The sequence below is a fragment of the Nicotiana tomentosiformis genome, chromosome 6 (genome assembly GCF_000390325.3).
Source record: "Nicotiana tomentosiformis chromosome 6, ASM39032v3, whole genome shotgun sequence".
Lineage (NCBI taxonomy): Eukaryota > Viridiplantae > Streptophyta > Magnoliopsida > Solanales > Solanaceae > Nicotiana > Nicotiana tomentosiformis.
The window spans coordinates 117,225,249-117,247,576 of NC_090817.1; the positions used below are offsets into that span (position 1 = coordinate 117,225,249).

At 36.2% G+C, this 22,328-nt stretch overlaps 1 protein-coding gene, 2 long non-coding RNA genes and 1 pseudogene across 4 annotated transcripts; 1 reads left to right on the forward strand and 3 right to left on the reverse strand.

Annotated features, from left to right (window-relative positions):
• Nucleotides 1–1,589: 1,589 nt before the first annotated feature.
• Nucleotides 1,590–2,476, reverse strand: LOC138893401 (uncharacterized). The gene is made up of 2 exons (XR_011408815.1): nucleotides 2,059–2,476; nucleotides 1,590–1,693 (listed from the first exon to the last, which is right to left on the reverse strand). It is a non-coding gene; the product is annotated as an uncharacterized lncRNA (long non-coding RNA).
• LOC104091440 (uncharacterized) lies at nucleotides 1,687–11,321 on the forward strand. Of its 2 annotated transcripts, XR_011408814.1 has the most exons (4): nucleotides 1,687–2,106; nucleotides 9,363–9,909; nucleotides 10,020–10,629; nucleotides 10,770–11,321. It is a non-coding gene; the product is annotated as an uncharacterized lncRNA (long non-coding RNA). The 2 variants fall into 2 exon arrangements; XR_011408813.1 differs by lacking the exons at nucleotides 10,020–10,629; nucleotides 10,770–11,321 and having other exon boundaries at nucleotides 9,363–10,011.
• A 318-nt stretch (nucleotides 11,322–11,639) lies between these two features.
• On the reverse strand, nucleotides 11,640–16,246 carry LOC104091441 (uncharacterized). The gene is made up of 7 exons (XM_070177723.1): nucleotides 15,849–16,246; nucleotides 14,585–15,411; nucleotides 14,280–14,486; nucleotides 14,063–14,194; nucleotides 13,644–13,960; nucleotides 12,961–13,450; nucleotides 11,640–12,862 (listed from the first exon to the last, which is right to left on the reverse strand). The coding sequence occupies exons 1-2, from the start codon at nucleotides 16,155–16,157 to the stop codon at nucleotides 15,202–15,204; spliced, it is 519 nt and encodes a 172-aa protein (XP_070033824.1). The 5' UTR covers nucleotides 16,158–16,246; the 3' UTR covers nucleotides 11,640–12,862; nucleotides 12,961–13,450; nucleotides 13,644–13,960; nucleotides 14,063–14,194; nucleotides 14,280–14,486; nucleotides 14,585–15,201.
• A 1,109-nt stretch (nucleotides 16,247–17,355) lies between these two features.
• Nucleotides 17,356–21,104, reverse strand: LOC104091442 (uncharacterized; annotated as a pseudogene).
• Nucleotides 21,105–22,328: the final 1,224 nt, after the last annotated feature.

Sequence of the window (22,328 nt, forward strand, 5' to 3'; positions counted from 1 at the left end):
TTATAAATTTTGTATTACCCCATGTGCATGTTTTTCGTGGATCTAATTCTGAAAAGTCATGAAAACTCAGATTCATTATCATGTCGTACACTTTAATTTGTTTTTATAGAGAGCCAATCACGTTGTATAGCCAGGATAGGGTCCAAATTAAGATTGTTTTGTTTCTCAAATTTTCATAGAAATAATTTATGGTCGCAGAAGTCGGATCAAGACTTTGAAAGTGGCGGAGGTATCATTGTCGAATAAAATTTTGAGCAAATGGTGAAGCGAAAATCGAACCAAGTGAGAACACTAACAGTCATAACGTGTCTATGAAAATCGATCAATACAACTGTCTAATCTTTGAGTCTTAAGATGCCAATCAAATATGTACCTGTTATTTAAGATATATATATATATATTACCGGGGTCCAATAATCTCCTACCCAAAGGATAGTTCCGCCTTTGGTTGCAGTCAGACATTTTCTTTTGGAAGCACAATATAATCCGAGCCTATATTACAAATAATAAGTTTAATGACTATCGGTGAAATTAACCAGAGTTTTAAATTATGTTTAGACATATAATTCTCACTAATTATAAAAATTCTCATATGTTCAAGAATCACTCTCGCGTTTCACAAATTAATAATAAATTCACTCGTAAATGTTAAAGTTCGTCTATGTTTATTTAATTCTTTTTCCTTTTTCATGTCAAGTGAGTAAAAAACTAACATGTTGTGTTTTCATTATTTAAATGATAAAATTCCTTTTAGAAAGAGGTATTGACAAATTACAGAAATTCATCCCCGAAGACAACCCGTAGTGTGGCACACATGTCAATTTAACTTAAGTTAGAGTAGTATATTTTTTCAGATCCAATGATACATTTTGAATTTTGGGAGTCGACGAGAGTTTTTTTATATTATAACTTATAATACTTTTTATGTAATTTTTAATTATATAGATTTAATTTTAAAAACTCATGTAATAAAAAAGTAATGAATGATGTCGTATTTTTCATTTATTAAGATGCGGTTCAAATCTTCTCAGAACAGCTTCCCTATTTCCCCCCTTCACCTAATTCTTCGTTTTCGTCTTCATCTTCTTGATTCATACGTATATGGTAAACTACTCTTCCAATTTTTGTTGCTCTTCTGCTCAATAAGGTCTCTTTTTTAAATCCTTCAATTAACGCTTTGATTTAATTGATAATTCTTTTGTGTGTGCTCTGTTTTGGGTTTTAGAAGAGATTAATTTTAGAAAAATAGTTTGATTTCTGTTAATTCAAGTCTCTACTTTTCTTCACACACACACACACACAAAAAAAAAAGAAGAAGATAGAAGCAAATCAAGAACCCTCCGTCGGATTATTCCACCACTAAAAATTACTACTCTACTTTGTTACCTGTTAATTCTGATTTTCTGCTTCGTCTTCCATTGGGGCACTGTCTTTCTTGCTAAAATAAGGAAATTCACAGATTAACAAATTCTGTGGTTGGCTTGGTTTTCACATCTGAATTGCACTTGGCCGGAAAAATAAAGAACCCTCCGTCGGATTCTTACGGTGGAGTTTTCTGTTAATTTCGGGTGATAACGATTTAAGCAAGGTTTCTTTCGTTGTGTTTCTTTGTATTTACGTTTTAGTTCTTTGCGGTGAAATTGGTACTCTGTTTTTTGATACCCTTCTTGCCGAGAAAAGGGTTTGGTTTCTTCTTTTTGGTTAATTCCTCGTTTGAAGGATTCTGGGGATTTGAAGGGATCTCTTACTTAAGTCCAGATTTTGATTGGGTGTTTTACAGACTGGGAGTGAGATTCCGGCGAACGAATTCTCAATTCCGGCGAAGTTGAGATTTTATTTAGCCAGTTGTAAAAGTTCTTGTGTCAAGTTCTGATTATCGAATTGAGATTTTTCGACTGCCGCTGTGATTGCTATATTCCGGCGAATGAACTTCTCAATTCCTTTCTTTAACTACGGCGGCTGTTGCTCTTCCGCCACTTTTTTTTTGTTTTTATACCTTTCCGGTGAAATTGACAAATTGCCGAAACTTTTCTACACACGGGTTCGGGAGGCAGCAACATTCAACGGATTTGGAAGCGCGTCCGGACATCCCCAACTGTGATCCAGGTTCCATCTTTCTTAAATTGTATTTGCGCACATCTATTTACTGTTGCCTTGCCGGCAATTTTAATTGGATTGATTGCTTTTTCTAGCTTTTCTACTAGTGTTTTAAGCTTAAGGTTTCATCTATCCATTTTAATTCTGTGTTTGCATAGGGGTAGTTTTTTAGACGTGGTAGATTCATTGTTCTAGTGCCTGCTTGCGTTACTGTTCTCGTAGTAGCTCCTTTGAGTTGTTTTTAGCTCTCGGGTTCGTAACTTGTAGTCCTTCGTTCCCGCTACTTGTTCTTAGTGGTAGTGTTTACCTAATACCTTTTGCTTATAGTCGCGGTAGTGAACGATGTAAGAGTAAGGTCATGTCCTCGGGTGGGGCTGGGGGTGGGGTCCAGGGGTGGGAAGGGGGGGGGAGGGGGGGTAAGAAAGCCTCTAGACTGAGAGTTGGGTCTTGGAACATTGGGATGTTGACGGGGAAGTCTATAGACTTAGGTAAGATTCTCCAGAAGAGGAGGATCAACATAGCGTATGTTCAGGAGACTAGATGGAAGGGTACTAGGGCACGAGATGTAGAGGAGTTTAAACTATGGTACTCAGGAAGCGCCGGGGGTAATAGGTATTTTAGTTGACAATGACCTCAGGGAGCTCGTGGTCGAGGTTATGAGGGTAAATGATAGGTTGATGAGTATTAAGCTGGTAGTTGGTGGGTTTACTGTAAACGTGATTAGTGCATACGCTCCTCAGGTAGGTTTGGACCAGGAGGTCAAGAAGCAATTCTGGGAGGATTTGGACGAGATGATGCGTAGTATCCCGCACACAGAGAGGTTGTTCATTGGCGGAGATTTCAATCGTCATATTGGGGCTAATGCTAGGGGTTATGATGATGTGCATGGCGGGTTCAGTTTTAGGGATAGGAATGCGGGAGGTAATTCACTGTTGGATTTTGCTAGAGCTTTTGATTTGGTTATAACTAACTCGAGTTTTCCGAAGAGGGAAGAGCACCTGGTCACTTTCCGGAATTCAATGGGCAAGATTCAGATTGATTATCTTCTCTGCAGGAAATGCGATAAAGGTCTGTGCACTGACTGCAAGGTCATCCCAAGTTAGTACCTCACGACCCTACATAGGCTCCTAGTTATGGACCCGGAGATCAAGAAGAGCAGGGGGAAGAGGGCGGGATGCAGGCAACCTAAGATCAAGTGGGGTAACTTGACCAAGGATAAAGCTCATGAGTTAGGGGAGAAGTTGTTGGCTATGAGGGCCTGGATGAGTAGGGGGACGCGTCTAGTATGTGGATCACGATTGCGAATTGCATTAGGGTAGCTGCTAGAGAGGTCTTAGGGGTCACGAATAGCTCTCCTGGGGGCCATAAAGGGGACTGGTGGTGGAATGGAGAGGTTCAAGGTAAAGTGGAAGCTAAGAAAACTGCTTATTTGAAGCTAGTGGAGAGTACAAACGAGGAGGAAAAAAGGACTTATCAGGAGTGTTATAGAAAGGCAAAGAAAGAGGCGAAGTTAGCAGTTACGACGGCTAAGAACGCGGCGTTTGCTCGTTTCTACGAGGAGCTCGGGGGCGAAGGCGGGGACAAGAAGTTGTACCGGTTGGCCAAGGTGAGGGAGAGGAAAGCCTGTGACTTAGACCAAGTCAAGTACATCAAGGACGACGATGGCAAAATGTTTATGGACGAGACACTTATTAGGAGAAGATGGCAGACATACTTCCATAAACTGTTGAACGAGGAGGGGGATAGGCGCATTGTGCTGGGTGAGTTGGAGCACTCCGAGAGTCGGCGGAATTTTGGATACTGTAGGCGGATTATGGTAGAGGAAGTGGAAGGGGCGATGCGTAAGATGTGCAGGGGCAGAGTGACGGGACCAGACGAAATACCGTTGGAATTCTGGAAGAGCTCGGGGCGAGCAGGTTTGGAGTGACTCACTGGGCTATTTAATATTATTTTTTAAACGAAGAAGATGCCCGAAGAATGGAGGTGGAGTACGATGGTTCCGCTTTACAAGAACAAGGGTGATGTCCAAAATTGCAACAATTATAGGGGTATCAAGTTGTTGAGTCACACTATGAAGGTTTGGGAGAGGGTGGTGGAGGCCAGGGTGAGAGGGTGCGTGTTTATTTTCGAGAATCAGTTTGGATTCATGCCGGGGCATTCGACTACGGAAGCGATTCATCTGGTAAGGAGATTAGTGTAGCAGTACAGGTAGAGGAAGAAGGATTTGCATATGGTGTTTATTGACCTTGAGAAAGCGTACGATAAAGTTCCGAGGGAGGTCCTGTGGAGGTGTTTGGAGGTTAGCGGCGTTCCGGTAGCGTACATTAAGGTGATTAAGGATATGTATGATAAAGCTAAGACTCGGGTGAGGACTGTGGGTGGTGACTCAGAGCATTTTCCTGTGGTGATGGGGTTGCACCAGGGATCTGCTCTTAGCCCATTTTATTTGCCTTGGCGATGGATGTAGTGTCGCGACACATCCAATGAGAGGTGCCTTGGTGCATGCTATTTGCCGATGATATAGTGTTGATTGACGAGACGCGTAGCGGAGTTAACGCGAGGTTGGAGGTTTGGAGATAGACCTTGGAGTCTAAAGGTTTCAAACTGAGTAGAACCAAGACAGAATACTTGGAGTGCAAATTCAGTGACGGGACCCATGATGCAGACGTAGAGGTTAAGCTTGATGCTCAAGTTATCCCCAAGAGAGCGAGTTTTAAGTATCTCGGGTCTATTATCCAGGGTAACAGGGAGATTGACGAAAATATCGCACATCGCATCAGAGCGGGATGGATGAAGTGGATGCTCGCTTCCGATGTTTTATGTGATAAGAATGTGCATCAAAGACTTAAGGGTAAGTTTTATCGAGTGGTGGTTCAACCGGCTATGCTGTATGGGGCTGAGTGTTGGCCAGTCAAGAACTCTAACGTGCAGAAGATGAAAGTAGCAGAGATGAGAATGTTGAGATGGATGTGTGGGTGTGTACCAGGAGAGATAGGATTAAGTATGAAGCTATCCGGGACAGAGTCGGAGTAGCTTTCGTGGAGGACAAGATGCTGGAGTCGAGGCTGAGATGGTTCAGACATGTTAAGAGAAGAAGCATTGATGCTCCTGTCAGGAGGTGTGAGAGGTTGGCCATGGAGAGTTTGAGAAGAGGTTGAGGTAGGCATAAGAAGTACTAGGGAGAGGTGATTAGACATGACATGGCGCCGCTTCAGCTCACTGAGGACATGACCCTTGATATGAGGGTGTGAAGGTCGATGATTAAGGTAGAAGGTTAGTGGGTAGTTTTTAGTTGTTCACCGATAGTCTTAGTAGCATGCATGTCCCTTCATATTCTTAGATTTTTATTACGTTATGTGGTTTTGTTCGCCTCAAGTATTGTATTCCCTGTTGCTATTATTTGGTACTACTTATCCTTTATCTCTCCCTTTTTCTTTTCTCTTCCTTCCTTGCTTTTCTCTTCTTCTTCTTACTCTTCCTGAGCCGAGGGTCTATTGGAAACAACCTCTCTACCTGCATTAGGTAGGAATAAGGTCTGCTTATATACTACCCTCCCCAGATCCCACCTGTTGGGATCATACTGGGTATGTTATTGTTGTACTCTTGGTACACCTTTGATTGTTAAGGTGTGTCTACGACAGAAAAATATTCTAATTTAGCAATATAATATATTCCTACTTAATATATTTGAAAATTGAAACTCCCACATGGGAAAAAATTAAAAAGAATAACAGCTCAATCTGAAATGTCTAGGTCTTTTTCGAGGGCGGATCAATCTAGCTCACAGACACTGCTTCGTCAGAAATTTTATTACATAAGCATATACAGATAGTAAGTAAAATAAAAATATTAAAATAAATATAAAAATTGATACCACTTGTCATTATAATAATTTATTTATTTATTTTAAAATGTTAGCAATACAGTTTATGAAAAATCAGGTATTACGTAACTCTTTTAACCTAGTCCCCTGTTTGCTTCTTGACTCTGTTTTGTGGCCCTGTTTGGGGACAGACAAAATTAGTAGTACTACAATGTAGACGTGCCAATGAATCCACTCCACTTAAACGACATTATTAAATTTTAGAGAAAATAAAGAACATTTCAGTAGGAAATTTTTTAATTTATTTTCTTCAGATTAATTAGGTCGATATATTTCAAACATCAATAATTAGGTTAAAAAAGTTTTCAGAGGTTTATGTGCAGATACCAAGTGAAATTATCACAGGTTATGGTAGAATGGTAAATAATTTTTTATCTTTAACAAGAGGTCTCGAGTTCAACCTTTAGTATGTAATCGTCTTTGGTAGAAAATTAAATTCTTACTTTTATAAAAAGGAATTTTTCAGTGCAAATTCGAATTAATCGGCGTAAATATCGGAGACTAAATGAGAAGAAGAATAAAAAAATAAATACCAAATGGAGCCATGATGACACATTATGGACTAACAAAAGTGTGTACTAGGTCAGGGATTTGTGGCATAATATATATATATATATATATATATATATATATATATATTATTTATTTATATTTGAATCTCTAGATCCAGACTAAGAGATTATTGGAAAACATGTAGTGACGAATAAATATACCAATTAGAATCATTATGATGAGTGGTGAGTCTGGTGATTATATATCGTTTTCTAATTTAATTCTGTTTTCTTTGTTTTTCTTTTTGGATTTTGTTGTTCTCGTATTTTTCTGAAAGCACCAAAGTTAAAGTATAATTCTTTTCTCATAGAAAGATATTATATATTTTTCTTTTCAGCCGCCCTAACGTGGGTGTTCACGTTTCTTACATAAAATTAATAGTTAATTCCTAGGTCTCAACGTGTATACATTTTTCACATTTTAGATCATCTTTAAGTATTTAACACCACAATAATATTGTTATAGATAATTATCTCAATCTTAAAGAATTCAAGTTCATTTAACTCAATTAACTTTAATTTTTAAAGAGAAGTTTCTATAAGTGGCAGAGCCATATATATTTCAAACGGCGTCAACCGATACCTCTTCGATGGAATATCACACTGTGTAATAAGGTAATTTTTTTGTGTGTGTATACATACTACATATTGACACCCCTTGGTCTCTTTGTGAGTTTATTTCTATATATTTTACCCCCTTAGTGGAAATATTTGTTCCGCCACTTATTTCTACAATAAATAACTTTGAGTTTGAACTATACATATAATATAGTAATAGACAAGTCAAAATAACATTTTGAAGTACGTGTTAAATTAAATTAAGTTGTATAAAATGAACAATAGAAGTTTTATATTTTATAAAACTCAAAAATAAGTTTGGATCCATTAGGTTTTTTCGAATACAGTTTTTTTCTTAATTTCTTTGCCTAGAAAACATACCAACATCGAGTTCTAAAATAGAAAATAAGTTTGATTCTCTGAGATTTCTTAAATTTACAAATATGAAAATATTTTTGCTAATTAAACAAGAAGCCAATGTCAGAGGGTCTCAGAAAGTCGTTCGAACAATGCTAATATTCGATTTTAAAGACTGGTTTTATAGAGATCTAATCGTGTCAGCGCGGTAATTTTAATTATTAAATGGTCATTTAAAAAAAATATAATATTTTGTGGGAGAATAAAGTTAAGTACTAGTATTAGTTAATAAGTCGAGCAAGAAATTGAAAGGAATTCTTGGCAGCCTAAACAAAGAAAATTTATGTTACTTCAATCATATTAATGAGATTTTTTCATTCCTATACACTATATGAAACTTTATTATTAAAAATATCCATGTTTACTTAATTACCCGGCCTGAACACGTTTTGTCTACAAATTCTATACAACAACAACAATAACAACAACAACAACCCACAGTATAATCTCACTAGTGGGGTCTGGGGAGGGTAGTGTGTACGCAGACCTTACCCCTATCATGAGGTAGAGAAGCTATTTCCAATAGAAACTCGGCATACTTCCCTCCAAGAACTCCCCACCTTGCTCTTGGGGTGACTCGAACTCACAACCTCTTGGTTGGAAGTGGAGGTTGCTTACCATCAGAGCAACCCCTCTTGTCTACAAATTCTATACAATTATTTAAACTAAAATCCTTTATGCAGTAGCATTCCTTTTTTAGAAACGGGATTTTGGGATAGCGTAGGATTCTACCGAGATTTTTGCAACGCAATAATCGCAATGAATTAAGCCTGCAATTAAGCCGTTTTTCTCACTATTTCGATACTCTGCTTTTCTCTATCTAATCTGATTTTACAACTATAAGCGAAACAATTATCTACAATTGTACTGAATTTCGCTAAATAATGTCGAAAATAGCTATTATGCTTCAGCTAAATGGTAATTGGGATAGCTTTGAGAGACACAAAGATTTTAATGTCGACGTAATTGTAGTCAGCGAAGATTCAAATTATAGTCAATTGAATTCTGCAATCGCAGAGCATCCAATGATCGATACATCAGAAAAAATCATCGAAATCAAATACATTGTCAACGAACATTGTCCTCCAATGGAAATTCAGAACGATATGAGAGTTCGAGTATACATGGAGACGAAAAAGGAAAACAAAAGTTTAGGAATGTATCCACTATGTATAACAGTGCGTGATTTCGATTTGGAATGCAATTTCTCTAATTCGAACACAATTGCAGGTTTGCTCTGTTATATAAGTGGTGATGTTTGTTTATATTTCATGCGTTCTACACTTTTTCTACAATATTGCTACAAAAAACTACATAACAAGTGTTGTTCAACTGTTATGAATATAGAAGTATTGAATTTCACGTGTTCTATAATTTTACTACAAACTATCTATAATATATGTCAGAACTGCAGTTAGCTTTAATTGATTATAGGTTCATCTGGAACACTGAAGTTGATTTATATGCCAACATCTCCGACGATAGTAGAATATGAAAGTATCATCATAACAGAACATACGCCAAGTGTTATTGAAGTAGGCCAAGTATACAAAGACAAGTAAATAATTGCCAGTGCAATAAAGCACTTTTCTGTCATGAACAAGTTCCAATTTAGGGTGAAAAAGTCTAGTGCTAGAAGGTAGGAACAGTTCAATGGTCAAAAATTATATCTTATTTAATTTGTAGTTTATTTATATTTTTTTTGTATAGTTTGTAATATAATTGTATACAAACTGTAGATAATTTATAGTTTTTTTGTATATAAATTGTTAAATATAAGATTTTTATGCTTAAACAACCTATTATTTTTTAGCTACATTTTTCATAACATTCTTTAAATTATTTTTATTCTGTAGCTACTACCTGTGGTATATGGGATAATTGTACATGGCACTTCAAGTCTACCAGCATAAATGATTCATCATTGTTCAAGGTTCGAAAATTCAACAGCTTGCACACATGCTCTTTGATGGACAATACATACATACAACGCAAACCTACCGCCATGGTAGTTGGTAGCATGATTATACCAAAATATGCGGATCCTAAGACAATTTACATACCAAAAGACATACAAATTGATATATTGTCTGAACACGGCGTGAACTTAACATACATGCAGCTTGGAGAGCAAAGGAAAGGCTTTGAAATTTTTGAGAGGTCATCCTGCTGACTCCTATAGTCGATTGCCTAGTTATTTGTATATTCTGGAGAAGACTTATCCGGGGTCGATAGTTAAATTGCAGAAGACTGACGATGACTGTTTTTTGTACGCATTTGTTGCACTTAGTACGTCAATCAAGGGGTGGAAATATTGTAGGCCAGTTGTAGTAGTTGATGTGACCTTCTTGAAGTCGGCATACATGGGAATAATGCTAACAACTAGCACAATGGATGCAACATGTATTGTAGATTTATTGTAAAAATATTATTGTAAATTTATTTTTTGTATGTATTTTTTTCCTCTACAGTTTTATTATGAAAATTAATTTTTTTTTTGCCACATATGATAGGTAGCATATTACCACTGGCATACGCTGTTGTTGATTCAGAAAATGACGCATCATGGAAGTGATTTTTTGAGAAATTCAAACATGCATATGGTGAAAAACCAAATATGTGTGTTGTTTCAGATCAGAATGAGAGTATCTTGAAGGCAACATCTATTGTTTATACCGGCATGCCACATTATTCTTGCATGTGGCATATTTGGACAAATATAAGGTCAAAGTTCAAGAAGGGTCATCTAAAGTTAAGCGAATTGTACTTTGCCACGGCACGATCATACACGCTTGATGAATTTAATGAAAGAATGTCAAAGATGGAAGAGGTTGACACGCGTGTTAAAGTATATCTATACGATATTGGCTATCACAGATGGTTTCGAGTACATGCTACGATGAACAGAACTTGGACGATGACATCAAACATTGCAGAGTCATTGAATGCGGTAACAAAAGATACAATAGAGCTACCCATAGTAGAACTATTAGAGTACATAAGGACTCTTCTTAAACGTTGGACTAATGAAAAGTTATTGAAAGCAAATGGTACATTCACATACCTTGGGAAAAATACAACAAAGATTTAGAGGACAACAAGACATTATCGCAGAAGCTGAGAGTAAGCTATATCCAATAACATCGGATCAATTATTCCATCAAACTAAATACATACAGTCATTGTAGATAAAATATTGAATAATTATAGTTATTTTGTATATGTTTTTGATAAGTTGTTGTGTGTTTGTAATGAAATTGTAGGTGGGGGCTTCAACAGATTACATCCATAGAGTGATAGATGTCATGAAGCGCTATATAGTTTGTCTTCAAAATAAGAGATGTAGTTGTGGACAATTCCAGTTTGATGAACTTCCTTGTGCACATGCTTTGGCTGCTTTAAGGCACGAGAATGAATCTTATGAAAACTATTGTTCTCCTTATTATACGAGGGAGAGCCTCTTGCATACTTATGAAATACCAGTAGACCCGCTGCCTGATGAAAGCAAATGAAATATGCCACAACATATAGCTGAAAAAGTTGTAATTCCACCTACCGGGAAAAGACAGCCAGGAAGACCTCAAAAATAAAGATACAAACCATATGATGAAGTAAATGCAAAGAAGTACAAGGTTTCATGTGGCAACTGCGGAATAGAAGGGCATAACAAAAGATCTTGCAAGAATGCTCCCAAGAGGAAATAAAATTTGATAAAGTCACCAGATATTTGATAAAATATGTTGAGGTGTTCAGGAGAATTATAGTTGAGGTGTAATTGTGTTGATAAATTGAATAAAGACTGTTTCCTATAATAAAATATTTTCAACTCTTAATGCAGTTGGTTTGTATTTGTTTTGTTTAGTTACTGAGTGTATTCATTTCAGACTTTCATAACTTGATTGGATTATGCATTTTTTTGTATCTATAATACACAATTGTAGTTAAGTTGTAAAGGAATTATATGCTAACAATAATGAAATCAAGTACTAATAACTTTCAACCAATCAAAAAAAAAAAATAACAGATGTTTCCTATTGTAAGTAGTAGTATCCTGGATAAAATAACAAAACATAGGGTAAAACAATTGTAGCATAAATTTGCTACAATTAAACTTCAACTGACTTGTTCTTAGGTAACAATTTGTCTATAACTTTACTATAAAAAATAACTACAACTAAATAATTTAACTACAATTTTTCTACAGAAAAGGGCAACTAATTCTTCTTCTTCCGGACTTGTGTTCTCTCGTTCACAGCTGATGCACCTTTTCTTCTTGCTAATCTGCCAGTCACCTCGCTCTCACTAATTGCACCAATATCTTGCTTCTTCCTAGAATAATCCCAAAGTAGCGCTCCATAGCATCTACGATGTTGATCAATATCAAAAAGGTCTTCTTTTGAAACTGCTAGCTCTCCAATGCTGGGATATTCTGCAAATGCCGTAACGTAAACACCACATTCACTGCAAAAAAAAAAAATTAGGGAAAATATTTAGCATTCAGTGTAAAAAAAAATCTGTTAAATAGATAGAAGGAAAAGAAGCTTTTTCATATAGTGATCCCTCTTTTTGCTGGGGTATCTCACCGACCAACCACTGAATGTCAAGAGGGTCAGTAACACCTTTTTCAATATATGCCTTTGTGTTCTTGAAGTTGATATATGGACGCTTGCCATAGAAGCCGGTGCATGACAAGTATAGGGGGATCATAATAACAAACTTGTTGACGACAGATTCAACAATGTTGTGATTTCGTGAAGAGATCATAGAATCATAAACGTATAGAACCCTATCGGTAATGTCAAACACATCCAACAACCAATGAAATTTTTCTACAATGTTGATGGGCATAATCACAAAATCAACTTGATCCCATGCAACATTTGCGAGTAACCTGTACCCCAATATATATATTCTGATATGACATCCTGGGGTTTGACAATAACAAACTTCTTTTCGGCAGGAGCATTGATGTACCTCTGATAAATTTGTTCAATTCTAGTCTTGAACATACAATCAGTGGTTGTAAACCGTATCTTGTTTTGAGGACCATACTTTCCTCTCTTTCTCAAATAGTATAAAATAACATCAATGTGCTACAGAAAAATAGATTTCATTAGTTCTCAATGCTTCCTACAATTTAACTACAATATATCTACAAAAGAACTACAAAATCTGGAGATGGCAGAATAATACAACTAGTCATTAAATTTTGACAGGGTATGTGTTTACCGAGTCGTTAAGGACTTGCCCGGAATGTGCCAAAGTATAAAATCACTCCTTTTTATCAACTTTCTCTACTCCAAGATCATACCACGGCTTAAGCTGGTTATCTTTTAGAGAATAAGGTGCCTTCCTCCTATTTAAACACATAGCAATTTAAATAAATATGTAGATTCAAGTGAAAATCCAAAAGACGAATGCACTCGAAAATATGAACAAATTGTATAAACTAACCTCTTTGAAAGTGTATCGGTACCAAGGTACAACCACTTGTTGAATTCTTCCAATAAGTCAGGATCAACATCTTCGTCAATAACCCCAGTAAATAGATGCTTGATGAGAAAAATTGGAGGTCCAACAGAAGTGCTCCCACCAGAACTGTAAAAAGGGAGAAAGGGGGATCAGGCATGCTTTCCAGGCTGCCTTGTTCTTCCTTGATGCATAGGGGTTGTTTCATATTCGTTAAGCTCGCCGAACTTAACAATCTCGGAGAAGTTCTCTGGCAGCCCAAAATCATCAAGTGTAACTTCCCTTTTCTCAGATCTGGAGTCGTTGTCCTAATCACCTACATTAACGTAGTCGGTTGGTTCACCTCCTTCTTCACATCAATCATCTCCTTCTTGTATAACATTCTCTTCTTGAATGGGAGATTGTATTTTTGTCTCCTTCTCCTCATTCTTATATTCTCCTGGAATGCTTATTGTAGATTCCTATTTTGGAGATTCTGCAGGCATAACTTCCTTCACTGTTATTGTAAATATATTTAACTTAATTAAATTGTAGATAATTTGTACTAAACATTAACATCACTGCATACAAATTTTAGTTTAAATGTAGTAAATTTATTGAAATGTTGTCCTGCATTTGATATGCAAAATGTATTATGAAATGTGATGATAACATGTACTAAATCATACCTGCATTCTCTTCATCAAATGCCCATTCAATTGGGAAGATAAATCAATACGTACATGAACATTCTCCTCAATTTCTATGTCATTCACGTGCCCTGTATCTAAGAAAACTATTGGAAATGTAATGCATATTAGTTGATACAAATTTAGGTAATAGGTAGATATATTGTAGACATAATGTAGATATGTATATATATGTAGATATATTGTAGGAATAATGTAGATATATTGTAGATGCCTGTTTTATCACTACTGCCCGAAAAGTGTTGATTGTTCTTTTCTTTTGAGTGCTTATCATTTTTGATAGAACTCCCACCAAACTGCAGACATTTAATTTGTTAGGCTATATACTTTATGAACGATAATATAAACTTATACGTGATGAAAACTGTTGTGTAAAATGAATATATTTCAAATGAAACCTTGGCATCAATGTTATTCTTTTGACTGTTTATCGCCTGCAAAACAGCCTTGATTGAGTCATTGAGTAGCAGACGAATACTACCTAGTTCTTCAAAAATATCTTTCTTGAAAGATCCAAGATCTAAACCAACCTACACATTAAAATATAGAGAGTTAACGAAATAATTTGCATAACATAAATTAAAGAAACCATCTAGGATTATGTATATATATTACCTTGTCAACATCTTTTCTTAATTTTTTTTATATTTGTTTCAGAATATCTTTCTTGTCATCTATTCCAATTGCCTGCTTGTGTCCGGATGGAGATGCAGCATCTATCGGATGCTCGGACTTGGTTTTAACTTCTTCAAGGATGTATTCAATTTTATCTGGCAAATTCATTCTTGAAAGCTCTTCTGGTGCTTCAATTATATTGGTGAACTGAGTGGAAAAAAAATGAGAGTGACTTAGACATAATATGTATAAAAGTTATAGATAATTTGTATTAGATTGTCTGCGCATAAGTGAAAATCATTTACCTTGATCCATGCTGGTTTGATCATTCTATTTTCAATTACAGATAACCATATCTTGTCCTTACTAGCTGACCAACTGAGTATGTGAGGGATAGAATTAGCAACCCTTGTAGCTATATCAGTGTTGACGGTAGAGCAACACTCATACAACCATATTTGCATAGCTAGTGCAAAGCCTCGAATGACATAAAAATGAACAGAAGGGTTGAGCTTGTGCCTAACAGACTGAAGCAATTGTGTATAAAATTCACTACCCCATGCTTAGTTCGCATACTGTCCTGAGTCCACCAAATAAAACCTAAAATGGTCTATCAACCCTGCATTGTCTTAGTCTGAAGGACAGAGGAAGAATTCTATGAGTTATAGAATACACAACTTGACTGTATCCTCGTCGTTCACCCAACTATGACTGGTTACAATTTGTTTTAAGTATGACTTCTCAACTTTTTCCTTGTTTGGAAAATACTTCTCATTATTTTACTGTCATATGTAGGTGTGTAATCAAAGTCTGTCACTTCCGTAAAATATCTCAGACCACTAATCAGGGCAAACTCTCTCAAACCAAAATTCAGCCTCTGACCCTTTATCTCTGCTGAAAAAAAGTCAGAACCAAATGCATTCTATTCATATTTCATGGGAAAGTGAATTGCTTGATTTTGCATACATATTCTGGTCAAGGAAAGCAAATAACCAAAACATGTCTTCTTAAAAAGCTTTAAACTATTTTCAGACAGTAAATCCTTGATTTGGCCAGGAATAGTGGGGTCGGATAATGTCTGAAACCTAATGATCCCATAATCAACATTAGGAGGTGCAAAAAATGGTCCATTCTGCAGCAAAAGGAAAAGAAAGTTATTAAAACAAGGCTCAAAACTAGAAAACAAAAGAACTACATTTATAATACAATTTATCTATAATCAGATAAACAGATCAAAACAGAAAATAAAATAACTACAATTATATTATAATTTATCTACAATCTTTAAACAGAGTCAAAACCAGGCAAAACTTTTATATAACAATGTATCTACAAAAAGAAATCATAAATCTCCAATAAATCTACACTATGTAGACAAATTTTCTACAACTACAAAAACAAAAATTATGTTGATTCATAAGAATGAGAACAAAGTTTTTTAGCTTTAAAAAAAATATATTATTGAAACTACTAAATTTTTACCTTCACCAAAGACGGTTGGGGAACAGTTTTAGAAGATTTTTGAACTTTCTTCTTTTTTAAAGGTTTTACATTAGGAGACACTCTAACCTTTTTTGCAACTTTAATGACAACTTCTTCTTCGACGAAATCATCATCGAAAGCAATCTCTTTGCCTTTCCTTTTTGCAGATTTGACAGATATCAACGATTCACCAGCACCAATATCGTGATTTTGTTTTATACGAGCTTCTGCCCTAGCTTCACGAGGGGAAAGCCTGGGCTTGTTCTCTTCTTTTACATAAGCTGATTTTGAAACCTTTTTGGGTGAATTCTCTAAGAAAACACCCAAATCAAATGTAGGAATATCGGCTCCTTTATCTTTTTTAGGGCTGATCTTTGAAGCTATTTTCTTCTTCATTGAAAATCAAGCAAAGCACAGACGTTAATGGAGGTGATATTTTGAAGAAGAGAGTAAAAATTTAGAATGCTTTTTGAAGAAGAGAGGAAATAGGCGTTAATGGAGGGATTCTGAAGTTTGTAGAGAGAGAATCGTGTTTGAGTGCGGGGGGGGGGGGAGGAGAGAGAGAAACATGGGGGAGTGAAAGATACGTTAGAGTGATTTTAGGATACTAATTACTATCATTAATTGCCTTAAAATGTACATAAATGGTAATTGGGTATATAATATGTAATTATATTAAAACTTGAGTAGGGAGGGTAATATAGTTTCATATAGTGTATAGGAATGTAAAATTGTCACTTCTTTTCTTTTTTCTTTTTTCCCTTTTGAGAATTTGTTTCAAGGAGTATATATAAAAGTCCGAATCAAACTACATATAAATATATAGTTTTATATTTACTTTTAAGATTTTATATAGAATTTTTTTAAAACATATCTAGAAATATTTGAGATTCTTTTACGTGATATAATATTTAATAAAATATGAAGTGCTCCATATTTATTAACTTTAATTAATGGGTTGTATCATGTATGATCACTTTCTTATCAAGTGTTACTGAAATGCGTCAATCTATTTATTCTTCCATATTCATATGTCAAGATCTATTAAATTTTTATATCTTTTTTGAAGTGGTTATTATTATTTAGGTATCATATTGATTTTTATGTTCAAATTACTAAATTCGGTTAACCTTTAAAGTGTACATCAACAAAAAATTATTGTCAGACGACTAAATAATAACTATCATGTGTTACTAAGTAGATTCTCCTATAAGAATATTTAATAATATGTTTGTCAATTTTATTAATTTTTACTAAATATATATTTACTTATAAAAAATTTAACAAAGTAAGATTGAAATAATATTTAAGTAATAAAAAATCCGAAAAACCTGCCAAAACCGAACCAATCCAAACCGATATAGTTGGTTTGGTTTGATTAAAAAATGAACCAATCCAGTCCATGTACACTCCTAATTGTACCATACCATCATGTGTTTTTGATACATACTATATTTCCGGTTTAAAAAATGAAAAGTGAAACAAAATTTGCGGATTTGAGTCATGAGTATGGAGTTGCCTTTTATTAGAGTGTTTTACCCTTTACATGAGAATATTCGATACGAATCTAGATTTAATCTGACACCGATGCAAATATCCAACATTTCTTCCAAACAAATAAAAGAATATATATAAGCCAATTGACTGATCAAGACTATTACAACTTGTATTAAGTGTAATATGCCCCTCCAATCCTATACTAGTAACCTAAGGAGCAAGGATCTTCTCCCCTTTGCACCATTTTGGTGACAAAGCCAAGAATTGCTATTAATTTACAAACAAAACCAGATTTCAAAAACAAATTGGTAACCCATAATTGAGAAATGTTCTAATACATCCATCCCATCCAGCAGTGACAACAAGAAGACCCCATAAATGAGGAGAGCTTAATGCACCTTGCCAAGCACTTTTCAAGAACTTGTACTCAGATTTGCAGACTGAAGGGGTGACGGTTACTGGGCTCGAATTAGGCAGCTTCTCCTCTGGCCATGTCACGGTGCCCTTAGATAGAGAGTCTAAGAAAAATGCACACCCCAGGGAAAAACAATCTGAAGTCTTTGGCAGCGAGTTCTCGTTGACATTACCATTTTCTAAAACGCTTGTAGGTAATATTCCCGGATTGGTTTTGAACCCGCACCAAGGTATGACAACTGATGCATTGTTGGAAAAGAAACTCTCTGATGACCGGACATGTTTTGGTTTGTTTGTAGTTGTCCGACCCTGGTTAGTGTAGTTCCAGATATGAACATTTGAATCCTCAGTAACTGCGAGAATGTGTTTCCCGTTTGAGGTGAAAGATGCAGGAAATTGGCTTCCAGAATTTCGGATTCCTGGAAATGCAGCAAATATGCAATCGATTACCTAATGCAAACTAGCTTTCAACCATTTAGCTGTCTAATCTATGTTGAAGCTACACTACGTGAAAAAGTTAGAACCCCCATCCTATGCAAGCAGGAGTAACAATAATTTTTTCGGGAATATACCTAAATCTTACAAAGGGCAAGTCTAAGTTGCAGTTGGAGGCACCCTCAACAATGATTTTTTTTTTTTTTTTTGTGTGTGTGTGAGATAGAGAGAGATAGAGAGAGAGAGAGAATAAGAGTTTAGACCCCATGAGAGGCAAAAGTAAAAGAGGAAAAAGAGAAGATTCAGAAACAAATATGCGTCCGTATCTACTACATAAAAATGACAGTTGCCATCCATGGACCCCACAACGCCCCCTGCACCAATTAAAAGCAATAAATTAACAGAACTGCATTAAATGATATGGTACTATATTTTAAAAATGTAACAGCAATGCAATCAAACCTTTCCATCGGGACAATAACATACAACAATCACTATTTCTTTTACATCAGTCCAATCAATTACTCGGCAACCATGCACCTCCCAGAAACGTACTTTCCCATCTATTGAACCACTAATGAAAAAGTTATCATCCGCTGGATTGAATTCTACACAAGTGACTGTACATATAACACGACATTTAGAGATTGGTAACAAGATCATCTACCAACTGAAAGATCATAGGAAATACTTCAATATGAAAAGTAAGTGCAAGCTCACCATAATTATTATGTGAATAAACGCCAAAGCATTGATCGTGCCCTACTTACCAGAGACGAGCTGTTTTATCAACTGAAGATGACAGAAGATACTGCAGAAAATGATGTCCATTACAAGAATTACAACGTGTTCACATTCGAAAATAGTCTAGGATACCACAAAAGACATACTTGAACCAGAAAGATATTATACTAACCCCATTTTTGGACCATGAAAGGACCAAGAACTCACCCTTGTGTTCATGGAACTCATGCAATGGCTTCTCCAATATCCGGAAAATCTTTGGCAGGAATACGACACAAGCTGATTCCGATGACTTTTTCATGATTTTTGACCCATTAATTTTCTCTCTATTGTCGTTCAAAGAAGCTAGTTTTGACATATGAGTCAGTGAGAAATATAAACAAGATGGGTGGCTATCCTGAACATTCAAGTTACTTGGAATTTCATCTGCAATCACCTTCCAAATGCGCACCATGCCATCTTTGCCGGCACTTGCTAGATATTGGCCACAAGGACTAAACTTCATTGTTGAGATTGAGCCCTCATGTGCTAAGAACTCTTGCCCTGTGTAAAGTGAGGACAGTTCTTTTGACTCCTTACTATAAGTGTGGACCCGAACTCTATGAATATGATTTCCTGGCTTCAAATTGGAATCCTTAGCCTTCACTTTGTCTCCTATTGACCTCACCTTATTATGGGTTGCAACAGTGAACTTTTGAAGCCAACTCTTTTTAGTTTTTGTCTTAGCATCAACTGTATTAATTCCATCTGGTACTCTCCGCAGAAGCTTCTGAACCAAAGGCGATGACCCAAGAGTTCTCTGAAATTCTTCAGCAGTGAACAACCTGTTCGAACCTACTTCACGTACTTGGCTAAGTATACCATCCCCACCAAATTCATCCACAACAAACTCTACTCCGCTGTCCAAATTCCTAATTTTGCAATGCAATCTTGCCTTTGTTGCATCATCATCATCCTCCAATTCCAAAGCTTCATTAGACTGGGAAGAGTGAGAAGACCGACCTAAGAAATAACTGTTTCTAGAATCTGAATTCGCCAGCACGGTCTCAACGCTATCCCTAATTCTATTTACATCACCCTGTTCATGTACATCAGGTCTGACCCAACTCGAATTCGAACCTATCCATTTCAAAAATCTATCACGACGCTCATCAACACTTTCTAAATCCTTATTCCAAAACTCATATCCTAAAACACACTCATCACCCCCTTCACGAGTGCACGCCTCATTGGAATCAGAATACAAATCAGAGACAGAAGTGATGTCATCATGGCTATCAAAGAAACGTTCTTCTTCACTGTCACTACAACTTCCCATCATTCTTTGAACTCAAACTACAAAATCCTTGAAAGAAAATAAAAATAAAATCAGAAAGCAGCCATTTAATCAATTAATCAATTAAGCCTCAACCCCAAACTAATGGGGTCAACAATATTAATATTCCGTGCTGGCCGAAATTTAAATTCCCAATCAACTATTAAAGACAACTCAAAAACCAAACACAAATTTTTTAACCAAACAAAAGAAATCCACATACATAATGAATAAATAAGAAAATGAAACAAAATTGAGTATCAAAATCCACAAACATGAGCATAACAATCAAAAGCTAAGGTCTTGTAAAAGACTAATAAGTGTTAAACCCATCATCACAAATATTAGAGAATAATTCATCATAATTTGAAAAGGGGGTTAAAAAAATACAATCAATATGTGGTCAACACACAAGAAATAACTAAAATAATATGCTAATCAATTCTCCAACTAAAATGACAAAAAACCACCATTTTCAGCATAAAGAGACTTTTCCTACCTCAACTGCCATGAAATTAACCTATCATCACAAGTACTAGAATAATTCATCATAATTTGAAAAGGGGTTCATAAAATATACTAATCAATAAATGGTCAACACACAATAAATAACTAAAACAATATGCTAATATCGTTCTCTAACTAAAATGAACAAAAATTCACCCTTTTCAGAAATAAAAACAAGATTTTTCATTCCTGAACTGCCATGAAAATTGTGAAAGATCCCTAGAAATCAGTTCACATAAAGGCTGATCTACTATAATTAAAATCAAGACTGAGCACAAAAATTGGACCGAGTAAGAAAATCTCAAAAAAAAAGGAACCGATTTCGACGAAAAGGCAAGGCCACAAGGAGGAAGGTGAGTCGTTTAGTTATCTCTCTTTGATTTTCTTCTCTCTATTTTTGGGTGTCACTTTCAATTTTGAGGAACAAAACCAATGCCACTATATATGTATATGTATATTAATTAGGTGACAGTTTTAACCCCTGACATGATGTGTCCGTTCAACTAACAGTTGTAAATATTGCGATTTTGGGTCGTTCTCCGGCAGGTTGCCTTCGAATGCGAAGCGTCAACTGTTTCTCTATAAAAGCATCCTTCCTTTGTCCTTTTTCTACTTTCCGATCAAACCGCTATCTTCGAGCCATCAACCATTATCAGAACCTTCATCAAATCTTCAAATCTTCATCTTGTTCTTCAATCTTCATAGCAATCTCCAGATTTCTATCAACATTTCTTCAAATCTTCATACCCTTTTCTTCATCTTCAAATCTCATCTCTCCAAAACTTCGTGTTTATTCTCCAAACTTCAAACTTGTTCTAAATTGACAATGACAAAAACATCGAAAACTGTTCCTCAACAAGTTGCCTCTTCATCTTCTTAGCCGGCCGCTGGTACTGAAGGGGTCTCCCCAGAGGTGGTGGCCCTCGAAACGACTTCTCCTGTTGCGGCTGTTAACGAATCGCTCGCTAAGCCTCCTTTGTCGGTGTTTATCCCCGGGGACCGCTCAATTGCTACCGACTTCAAGGTCGAGAATCCTTCACGCAAAAATAACCGGGGGCGAAGGGGTCTCGAGATATACATGTTCCGTGACCGAGGACGTTCTTCTCATATTCCATAAAGACTGCGATTGGGAAGGCAAGGACGTAGTAGTCCCCGGGCCCGATGACGCCGTTACTACCCGTGTGAAGGGGTACTTAAGTGTTTACATTTATCCCTTCACCCTGGGCCCGTTGGATCCGAACGTCCTAGATTTTTTGCAAGAGGTACGAAGCTTGCCTCGGGCAAATCCATCCTTCAATGTGGAGGATTGTGACCCTCCTCCGTTACTTCGTGAACAAGACCGAATCTCGCAGGTTCACGATCAACCATCTGCTCTGATTATACAGTCTCCTGATGTTCTGAGGGATCAGGTGGCATGCCGCAACCGTGTCATGTTAGGATCGGGTTGCACGTCGCAACAATGTCATAATTAGATCAAGTTGCACACTGGTTGCTGGTTCTGGTGTTGTTCTTCACGTTTGCGAGGAGCCTCTCGCGTTCTTGAAGAAGGATTTTGCTGCTGGGACTTTATTATTCGTGTTCGCGAAGAGGCTCTCGCGTTGGCGAAGAAGGTATTTTTGTTGTCCGCTGTCTGACTTCGGAAGCTTATATCTCTC

What these genes read in the sequence shown, in the direction of transcription:
- LOC104091441 (XM_070177723.1), bottom strand. Translation starts at nt 16,157, where the DNA reads ATGAAGAAGAAAATAGCTTCAAAGATCAGCCCTAAAAAAGATAAAGGA. An exon ending in TCATTAAAGTTGCAAAAAAG is followed by an intron (nt 15,412 to 15,848) that starts GTTAGAGTGTCT and finishes CTTTTGCTGCAG; the next exon opens with AATGGACCATTTTTTGCACC.